Source organism: Thamnophis elegans, chromosome 7 (genome assembly GCF_009769535.1).
Source record: "Thamnophis elegans isolate rThaEle1 chromosome 7, rThaEle1.pri, whole genome shotgun sequence".
NCBI lineage: Eukaryota > Metazoa > Chordata > Lepidosauria > Squamata > Colubridae > Thamnophis > Thamnophis elegans.
The window spans coordinates 8691456-8702449 of NC_045547.1; the positions used below are offsets into that span (position 1 = coordinate 8691456).

Below are 10994 nucleotides of genomic sequence, written 5' to 3' on the forward strand. Positions count from 1 at the left end.
CACATCCAACTGGAGTCACTGTTTATGTAGTGGCTGGCTATATAAATTATGTATGTATGTATGTATGTATGTATGTATGTATGTATGTATGTGCTGGTCTTGTTGTATTAGGGTTTTTTCCCATGTAAGATTGAGATTGTTTTGGCAATGTTTCGGCGAGGTCTCACTCACCATACCAGCCTGAAGATGGCGAGTGAGACCTCGCCGAAACGTTGCCAAGACAATCTCAATCTTACACAGGAAAAGACCCGAATACAAGACGACCAATACATACATACATACATACATACATACATACATACATACATACATGCATACACACACACACACATGAATGTGTGTGTGTGTGTTTGTGTCTGTTTGTGTGTATGTTCCAGCATTATTCTGGAATGCTTCAAGCAATTTCAACCAAGCTTGGTACACAAATGACTTACTCTCTGGAAAAAAATACTATAGGGGTAAGAAACCCCTGGCACCCCTCGGGATGTGTGTTCTGTTAAGATACAGCCTGTTGTGCCTTAAAATGGCTTTTACTGTACTGCCTTAAAATGGCTTTTACTGTACATCTCTGTGGAGTTGCCATGGTAATGGTTTCACAGTACTCCACAAAGGAACTCCCTCTGGTAAGGGGGAAAATCCAACATTAGAAATTATGTTTGGTCCGGATATTTCCCCCCTATAAATAAATACCTGAATACGCCGGATTATCAGCTAGTAAATAAATAAAATCCCAGCGACCCACTGCCATCGCCTTGGCAAATTGAATTTCAATGGAGAGGAAAGGACAGCTAATGTTATATCAGAAAAAAATAACTAATTAATTTGGATTGGTCCGATCAAAAATTGTCGGTGGAGAGTAGCTGGAAGGAATGCCGTTTGAAAAGGAAAAAAAAAAGACAGTTAAGTTGATCAACCAGGGTTTCTTCGAATAAATTATGAAATCTAAATTGCAAATCCATAGCTTAAATTTAATTCAATATATTACCAGAGAATTTTCATTCTTGCTGTAGTAGCACCTAACCCACCAAAGAAAAAAACCGAAAAAATATTTATTTATTTATTTATTACTATATACCGCTTCATAGGGCTTAGCCCTCTCTAAGCAGTTTACAAATTTTTTAGCAAATTGAGTCAGCACATCGCCCCCACAGTCTGGGTCCTCATTTTACCCACCTCGGAAGGATGGAAGGCTGAGTCGACCTTGAGCCGGTTAAGATTTGAACCGCTGAACTGCAGATAACCGTCAGCTGAAGTGGCCTGCAGTACTGCACCCTAACCACTGCGCCACCTCGGCTCTAAACAATCTGATAGGTTGACCCAAAAGGCTAAGCAATCAATTATTGTTTTGAAATCATAATAACTGGCCCCTTGACGACATACTTGAGCCCAAATTCAAACAAATCACATTCTGTCTTAACAAACAGATCCCGGAGTCTTAAGAACGTCAAACACGTTGTTATGTATACATACTGGGAGTATTTTTTTTGCGTTGCCACATTGCCTAAATTGGAGATTTGCTAATGCTTGATTTTGTTAAGTTCAACAAAAGCTCTAGATTCAGCCTACTAACAGTGCCTCGCCGAAAGACAATTGAAAGTAGGAGAGGATTGTGTTTACAAGGAGGCAAACAGGGATAACTGTTTTAGGTACGAGGAAAGATTTCTTATAACATATAATATGAACAGTGAACATTAGTTAATGGGCACAAGAAACGGACTGAATTTGTGAGGCGAAAGTTTTGATTAACTATTGAAAGACGGGGCGTACTGCTATGCCTAGGGGCGCGCATACTGTACAACCAGATTCTGTACACTCTTCTAAAGCCAAGTGCAGGTGGTCCTCATCTTACAACAGTTCATTTAGTGACCCTTTCGAAGTTACAACGGCACTTAAGGGACTCATGACTGGTTTTCATGCTTATCTTCCCCATGGTCCGTGATTAAAATCCAGTTGCTTGGCAAAACTGATTTGTATTTATGACGGCTGTAGTGTCATATCATCCCCTTTTTCCGACCTTCTGACACGAAAAGTCAATGGAGAAGCTAGATTTGCTTAACAACCATCTGATTAACTTAACACTGCAGCGATTCACTTAACAACCGTGTGACTAACTTAACAACGGTGGCAAGAAAGATCGTAAAGCAGGGTGAAACGCGCTTTAACAAGCATGACGAGCAACAGAAATGCTGGGCTCAATTGTAGTCATAAGTCGAGGACCTTCCCATAATTGCATATATCGTGTTTCCCCCAAAATAAGACAGGGTCTTATTTCTTTTGATTTCCCCCCCCCCCCCCGAAATAAGGGCTTGGTCTTATTTTTGGGCAGGTCTTATTATTTTTATGGTGCAGGAGGCGGGTGAGCGTGGTCACCTCATGGCTGCTGCTATGTTGCAATATTTTCGGAGAGGGATTATTTTAGTGCATGTACTCAAAAGCCCAATTGGGCTTGTTATCTGGGGAGGGCTTATTTCCAGGGAAACAGGGTAGTACTGCAGAGTGAAATACAGGAAAATCTGAAGTAAGACGATCATTTGTGAAAACACAAACTCCTACAATCTCCCATTACACAGCCTGATCAACATGCCTGTGAATGGTTTCTGTTTTGCTTTTGTTGACAGCCTGACCAACATATTTGTGGGAGGGTTTTCGGAGTTCAAATGCCATTATACAGGACGAAGGGTTCCGAGGCAGCATAATAATTCCCCGGATGATTCTGGACCAGATTTAGTTTTGAAACTGTAAGAAGGTCCGATATGCTGACCCAAGAGGACTCGGAGTTCATGTCGATGACACCCTCTGGTCATCACAGATGGCTCTCTTCAATCTTCCTTTTAACGCTCTCTTTGTATAGCTGACTAAACACCACTGTTTTCCATCAAATTCAAACAGGCTGATTTAAGAATAGCGATCTGTTCTGAATGTCTTGCTAAGCAACACGCAAAAGTAAAATATATTCTTATTTCGATTCTGGAAACGGTGGCTGATCTGGTTCAGATGATCTGCACACTCCTATATTTTTCGGAGTATAAGATGCACCGGAGTATAAGACGCACCTTAGATTTTTGGGGAATTCTGACTACCAGGTATTCATCTGGCTAATCCTTAGCCTGGTCAGCTTCAGCACATTAGTTCACTGGCTGGTTTTGAGGTTGGGGATGATGGGGGGCTGTGCTTCTAAAGCACAGCTGATTGTTGGAGGGAGCGGCAATTAGAAAAGCAGGCAAAGCAGGGAAGATCGCTTAGCTCGTCTTTGGGCTGAAAAACGGCTTCAAAAGCACAGCTGATCCTGGGAGGGAGCTCCAGTAACTGAAGCAGACAAAGCGGGGAAGACATAAGAGAAGTCGGCAGCTGTTCCGGATTGCCATTTTGGGCACTGCGCGTCGAGCATTTGGAGGCTGAAAACGCAGCACGCGGAGCCCAAAAACACAAGCCATTGTTGGTGGCAATCTCTGCAGCCAGGAAGGGGACTCGCAGAGGCCGAAGGGTAGGGGCCAGCAGGTGTGGGGGGCTACATTTGGAGTATAAGACAGGTTCAAATTTTCAGCCTCTCTTAGGAAAGGAAAAAGTGTGTCTTATACTCCGAAAAATACGGTAAATAACTGAACTTGGTTAAAGAGCAATAAGGATTGGACAACACATGTGATATTGTTAATCAGGTTAGGCTTAAAGCAGGGGTGTCCAACCTTGGCCAGAACTTTTAAGACCTATGGACTACAACTCCCAGCATTCACCAGCAAACATGGCTGGCTAGAGAATTCTGAGAGTTAAAGACCACAAGTGGCCAAGGTTGAGCACTCCTGGCCAAATACACTGTTATGAAATATCTTTGCTCAAAAAAAACTTGTCAAAAGCTGACAAAGCCAGGTCACGGTTTGGTTATCTCAGATAAGGAGCAAATAGGTCAGCTGACATACTAGCGCTGTCCTCACGTGACCCGAATCCAGTCATTCTGAACAAAGTCCCAGGAAAGTTTATGGCAGTGCTTCTCAACCCTGGCAATTTCAAGAGGACTGGACTTCAACTCCTAGAATTCTGGGAGTTGAAGTCCAGACCTCTTGAAGTTGCCAGGGTTGAGAAATACAGGTTTATGGTGTCCTCCTAAATGGGTCAAAACGCCAGAGGTGGGTCCAGCATGTTTCTGCCAGTGACTTCCCACCTCCACGGGTCTGTGGGTGGATGCATTTGTGAAAATAGTAATAATTTTTTAAAAAAATCTAGAGGTAGATCAAGTGGAACGGCTCCATTTTATAAGGCCACTCTAGGCTTTTGTCACTCTGTCCTCTGCATTCATGTGCCAAGAGTGCGTGTCATCCATAAATTAAGCCTTCCTTCCAGGAGTAAGCAGTTAGACTTATATACCGCTTCATAGGGCTTTCAGCCCTCTCTAAGCGGTTTACAGAGTCAGCATATCGCCCCCACAATCTGGGTCCTCATTTTACCCACCTCGGAAGGATGGAAGGCTGAGTCAACCCTGAGCCGGTGAGATTTGAACCGCTGAACTAGCAGTCAGCTGAAGTGGCCTGCAGTACTGCACTCTACCCACTGCGCCACCTCAGTCAACATGTCATGTAAATGCAACCGTTGAGTTTCCATGCTCAAACAATAATGAGGAAAAATTACTCCTAGGCTCCTAATTACATTTTTCTACCTTTCCTTTTCCTTACCTTGCCCACCAGACATCTCCAATCTCTAGGACAGGGAAGGCTAACCTTTTATGGCACCATGTGCCAACCTGCGTGCCGGAAATGGCACACAAAATAATCCCGCCTGGAACGCACGGCCTTGCTGGCCTTCACGCGCACGGGAGCACCGAAACACGGAAGACCAGTGTTCCATTGCACATACGCTTGCCAGCACCCAAAGCTCCGGTTTCTGGCACGTGTACATGCTCAACGAACAGCTGGCCGTTGCGCAGGCACGTGCTGGAAACCCGGAGGTTTGGGTGCCACTATGTGCATGCATGACAAAACGCTGCTCTTCCGGGTGGCGCAGTGGTTAAATGCAGCACTGCAGGCTACTTCAGCTGACTGCAGTTCTGCAGTTCGGCTGTTCAAATCTCACCGGCTCAGGGTTGACTCAGCCTTCCATCCTTCCGAGGTGGGTAAAATGAGGACCCGGATTGTTGTTGGGGGCAATATGCTGACTCTGTAAACTGCTTAGAGAGGGCTGAAAGCCCTATGAAGCGGTATATAAGTCTAACTGCTATTGCTATTGCTATTGCTAACTCCCGTGCGTGCAAAGGCCAGCTGGCCAGCACGCATGCAGCCACAGGAACGCGGCAGAGTAGCCAGCGAAGCCATGCATCCTATGTGGGATTGGCCCTGTATGCTGCTTCCAGCACGCATTCCATAGCACGCTGTGCCAACACAGCTCTAGGGTGTGTAAAAATTAAAGCAAACAAAAACCTACAGCCCAAGATACTTTAAATAGGCTCCAAGTTAATTGTTTCACTTCATTCCATTCCAACATCAATAAATATTAGTGACATTCTTCATGCCAGAGGTTTTGTCACTACTGAAACTCTATTCTTTAATCTCTACCGAATACTTCCTACAGCAATGTCACAAACTCTTTTAATCTTTTGAATTTCTTTCTCTAGCTGTGAATTCTTAATAAGGCATTTCTGTTACCGGCACAGGTCATTATCTCAAAGGTTATCATATTCCTCAAAACCAAAACAAATTTTAAATCAGCCTGCCAAAACCTTTACTTCTTCATAAGCATTGCTACTACAATTCCCATGATTCCTAGCCAATAAAGGGAGTTATAACCTATGCAGACACCTGAGTACACCCACTTACAGCTTTTTGGCTACCCAAAGTCATACCACTGAATTGCATCTTTATTTTTATTTTCAAAGCAGCACAGTAGATAATAATTCACCTCAAAATTCCTGCTTCTTATGTGACATGTATCAAAATAACTTCCACATAAGAAGCATCACTGAAATTACTGCATGAGTCCTTCCCTTTTTATTAACACATTGGCCATTTGAAATGGAAATAACAGCCTTGCAATGCTTGAAAAGTTAACGATTTACTTAACAACCATGACAAAAAGCTAAAAATATCTGGCAGAAATCACTTAACAACCACCTTGCTTAGCAATGGAAATTCTGGTTCCAACTATGATGGTAAGTCAAAGACTACCTATTTATCTCCACTGGCTAAGGGTTAATCTATAAGATGATTTATCTCAGCTGTGTATCCTTCTGATTCTAGGTGGCTTTTAAGATGATTAAAACATCCTAAAAATGCTCCAGGTGGTTGAATCAAGGCCACTCAACCCCAGAGGGACTCCAGTATTTTATTTGTCACTCCAGGTTCTACCTCTTACAATAGTAAACAATGTAATTTGCAGAAATAAGATACAAAATGAAGGGATAGTAGATCTATATATCTAAAACCAAATACCACTCACTCACTCATGAAATTTTCAGAACCGTAAAGCCTACAAACTTAAAATTTGGCATGTATATCCTCTTGGCTTCTAGGTGCTCGTTAAGAAAGGATTTTTCAAAATCAGTATTTCTTATACAATAATTAGCTCGCTCTGATGCTAAGGAGTTAAAATATTCTACTCCCCCTCCCCACCTGAAAAGAACTCTGTTCCAACTTCCAGTTGCCTCACATTCCGTTACCTCAGTTCAAACTGGCAGACATTGCACTCAGGAGCGATCTGGGGCTCCTTACAGTACTAAACGTCAGTACTTCACCAAAATGTCTACGCCTTCCACCTTTGGAACTGATTCTGGACTCAAGGCAGCAGGAGCGATATTCCCTTACGTGTTTCAATCACTGACCACCACTGAGCCAACGGATTGAACCCGAGTGAACCGGATTTCTCCTGCATTGCCCGATCACATAGCTTCATTGTGAAGCATGGGTATCCAGCTAGAAAGAAATATAAGGAGCTTCTGCCATAAGAAACAAATATGGAAAAGCAAGGACATCAGCCTGGATAACCAACCAAATGTAGCTCTAATTGTGTTCCCCATAGATACTTGTTCTGACCCCCACCTTGTCCGTTCAGGAATGAAAGCCAAACAGAATGTTCAAAGGAATGTTTTTTATCAGTCCCGGCTCTTGCTGGCTGCGAGCCCAAAATAAACAAAGATAATTGCTCTGGCAAAAGTCTTATAACTCACAAACTACTGCAAAACAGGATTGTGTATGTATATATATATTTAAAGTCACAACTCCTGGTATGCCCAAATATGGGAGGAAGGTCACACTTCCATTCTCTGTCCTTCGGCTCGTCACAAGAGACCATCCAGACAGAAACCCAATATTTTTTTACTGTTGCCTTTTTGTTACATTTGTTATGTTTGTGCTGATAAATAAGGTTCGATTCCCAGCAAGGGTATGGCTAGCTGATGAGAGCTAAATAGCTTGAAATAGATCTATACTAGTCTCCCTTTATTTATTTATCAGCACAAACATATCATATATGTTTGATATAAAGTCACTTATCCAAGTTGGCTTCTCTCGATGTGTGCACACGAACCGGGAACTTTGACTTCTGCAACCAGGGCGTGGCACCATCAGTCTCTTTTATCAGCAGGAGGAAATCTTAACCAGCAACAGCTGCTCGTTATCATCTCCTGTAAGTACTCAATTGTTCCTTACGTTAGCCCTTCTCCTGCGTGCATCCTGAAACAATTCACAGGAGGTTTCTGTGTCATCCTCTCTTGTCTCCTCCCCACTGATCCAAGGCTCAGTCGTTACGTGGGGACCACCTAGTCTCTCTGCGCCCTGCTCGGAGCCAGAACCCTGTCCAAGGTCCTTCGCCTCCTCCAGGCCTGACTCATAAGGCCCCTCGCTGTCAGAGTCCGATAGCAGCTCCAAAGGCTCCTGCCGAACCACAACAGATACTTATGTTTGTGAAAGTTGGATTTTTAAAAAGCAAGAAGGAAGAAAATCGAACTCGTTTGAGCTGTGGTGCTGGAGAAGGCTCCTAAATTTTCCTTGGAAGCAAAGGTGACTAACAAGCAAGTACTGGAGTTCATAACACCCGACATGTCATTGGAAAGCAACATCACAAAACTGTCTCACTTACTTTGGCCATGTCACTCAAGGGATTTCCGGAGAAAAGTTAGCGGTAAAAGGAAAGAGGGCTGCCAAAGAAACCCAGAATAGCTCAACACTTTCTTATGAAAATATTTCCCAAATTATTCAAAGGTGATTGCTGAATCTTACAAAGCATCACAAGATTATTATTTTTTTCCCCCAAGTGCCATGAAATCTCCTAAGATCTTACTTGCCACATTTCTGGAGATTTTAGCTATTTAAACTTTAAGGGGAAATGAATCCTTGTGCCAATTGTGAGAAGTTGAGTTGGGAATGGAAGCAATCCAGGTAGTTCTTGACTTACAACAGTTCGTTTAATAAACCGTTCAAAGATACAGCACTGAGAAATGTGACTTTATGACCGGTTTTCAGAGTTACGACCTTTGGAACATGCCCATGATCATGTGTTCAAAAATTCAGGCGCTTGGCAACTGACTCGTATTTATGACCGCTGCTGTGTCCCAAGGTCATGGGATCCCCTTTTAGCAAGCTTCCAATGAGCAAAGTCAGCAGGGAAGCCAGGTTGATTTAACAACCGGGTTTCTAACTTACCAACGGCAGTGATTCACTTAACAACCGTGATGAGAAAAGTCGCAAAGTGGGGCAAACCTCACATAACCAATGCCTCACTTAAGAAGAGAAATTTTGGGGCTCAATCGTAAGTCGAGGGATTGGAAGATCGTGGCGACCTGGCCCTTAGAATCGCTGAGAGTTGGACAGGACTGAATCATCACCACTGAGAGAGCCGAGGTGGCGCAGTGGTTAAATGCAGCACTGCAGGCTACTTCAGCTGACTGCAGTTCTGCAGTTCGGCTGTTCAAATCTCACCGGCTCAGGGTTGACTCAGCCTTCCATCCTTCCGAGGTGGGTAAAATGAGGACCCGGATTGTTGGGGGCAATATGCTGACTCTGTCAACCACTTAGAGAGGGCTGAAAGCCCTATGAAGCGGTATATAAGTCTAACTGCTATTGCTATTAGGCCCAGATCGTGCTGGAAGAGAAACCCAGCACGATTTACCAATTTGAGGATCTCAATTTCAAGTTTGGGTCCCCATCTGGAAAGACCCCTGATCGGGGTTACGTCCCTAAAGGTAAAAGGTTCCCCTCGCACATATGTGCTAGTCGTTCCCGACTCCAGGGGGCGGTGCTCATCTCCGTTTCTAAACCAAAGAGCCAGCCCTGTCCGAAGAGGTCTCCGTGGCCGTGTGGCCGGCATCACTAAACGCCTTCCCACCAAAGGTGGTTCCTGTTTTTCTACTTGCATTTTTCGAATTGCTAGGTTGGCAGAAGCTGGGACGAGCAATGGGAGCTCACTCCGTTACGCAGCACTAGGGATTCGAACCTCTGAACTGTCGACCTTTCTGATCGACAAGCTCAGCGTCTTAGCCACTGAGCCACCACGTCCCATCGACCTCCCTGGAGGCATCTAAAAAGGAAGGGAAACTGCTGGAGGCGAAGCACGTCCACCCTGCCTTGAATAGGCGGTGGAGGGGAGAAGGCAGCACCATTAGAATCTATAGGACAAGTTTCGCGGGCGTTATGCAAATATATGCAAATACGGGAGGGGAGAGAGTGACGACGTGCTCCCCCCGCCCCGTTTTTCCCCGTTGCTGCTGCTGCTGCGGAGCGTCGCCGCGCAGAAAAGTCCCTCCCCGTCAGACCTCCACGAAGGCGTCCGTCAAGTCACTGGCTCGGTCCATGACAGGCAGGTGCCGCCCCGCCACGATCTTGACCTTCAGCTTTCCCGGCATTTTCCCGGCGCTCCGCCTCTCGCCTCCTTCCCCGACGCCGGCCGCGGAGCAAACGGGCGACGCGCTTCTTCCATAGAAGCGGGCAGTAGGAAGGCGCCCGGGTCAAGGGCCGCCGGGGCGCATGCGCGCGCGCGCACAGTGGGGGGGGGACGCCGAGGGCCCGCTGCGGGGGGGCCGCTTCCTCCGCGCTTTCGTCTCTTAAGACTGCGCGTGCGCTGTGTCAGGATAACGTCCTGTTTTCTCCCCCCCCCTCACGACTCGCGGCTCGATGAGTCCCCACTGCGCGTGCGCGGTGGCCTCACCCCGGGTTCTATTGATCGCGTGGTGCGTCATTCCAGAAATGTGACTATATATATATATATATATATATATATATATATATATATATATATATATATATATATATATATATATATATATGGGTTTTTCACGTTCGCTTCCGAACAAACTTTGTTCAGTAGCTTGTCTCTATAGCCCGACGGTTTGGAATCTACCGAGTAATCTAGCCTCCTTCCTCAAACCGTTATCCAAACCAGAGAGGAAACGGCGAGAGCAATTAAGACAAAGGCTTGGTAAATCGAGTACCGGGGTTCTCGATGGGGGGAAAACCTGTTTTGTGGTTGCCTAGGTTACCAGGCTGCATGGAAGATCCAGAGTGATCGATGTATCGAAGTAACGTCGAGGCCGTTGTTACTTAGTGGCTCCTGCGGAGAAAGGCCTGAAATGTTGTGAGGTTTTTCTGCTTTGCGCTGCGAATTTGGGTCCGACCACCGGATAAAATTTATTTCTTTATTTCAATCACCTTTTAGTTTTCTATTTCAATGGAAGAGCGTGATTCTGCGCGGCGTACTATAAAATGTACAAAACAATCATATGAAGGGGGAAAAAACCCCAACAGATTCAGAAGATTAAAAATTGGGATTAAAAGGCTTAAAATTATTTTTTTAATTCAATACGTTACCTTATATTATGAAATTGAATAAAAGGCCTTTATTGGTTTTTTAAATTGTATTAATTAAAATTAATTTTTAATTCAATACATTACATTGTATTATGATAAAAGGCCTTTATTTTTTAAAATAAATATATTAAATTATTTTTTAAAAAATAAAAGTTTAGTTCTTTATTTCGTTCATCTTTTGGTTTCCCATTACAATGAAAGAGCATGGTTCTG

The 10994-nt window shown here is 44.3% G+C and overlaps 1 protein-coding gene across 10 annotated transcripts in view; it reads right to left on the bottom strand.

The window, feature by feature from the left end:
* Positions 1-10169, bottom strand: part of C2CD5 (C2 calcium dependent domain containing 5) — a 93172-nt gene extending 83003 nt beyond the window's left edge. For 5 of the 10 annotated variants that reach the window (XM_032221931.1, XM_032221929.1, XM_032221928.1 and 2 more), the window contains exon 1: positions 9731-10168. In XM_032221931.1, the coding sequence (XP_032077822.1) occupies positions 9731-9820 (90 nt within the window). In that variant the 5' untranslated portion in view covers positions 9821-10168. Of the gene's footprint in view, positions 1-9730 lie in introns of all 10 variants that reach the window. The other 5 variants (XM_032221934.1, XM_032221933.1, XM_032221932.1 and 2 more) reach the window with 2 other exon arrangements.
* Positions 10170-10994: the final 825 nt, after the last annotated feature.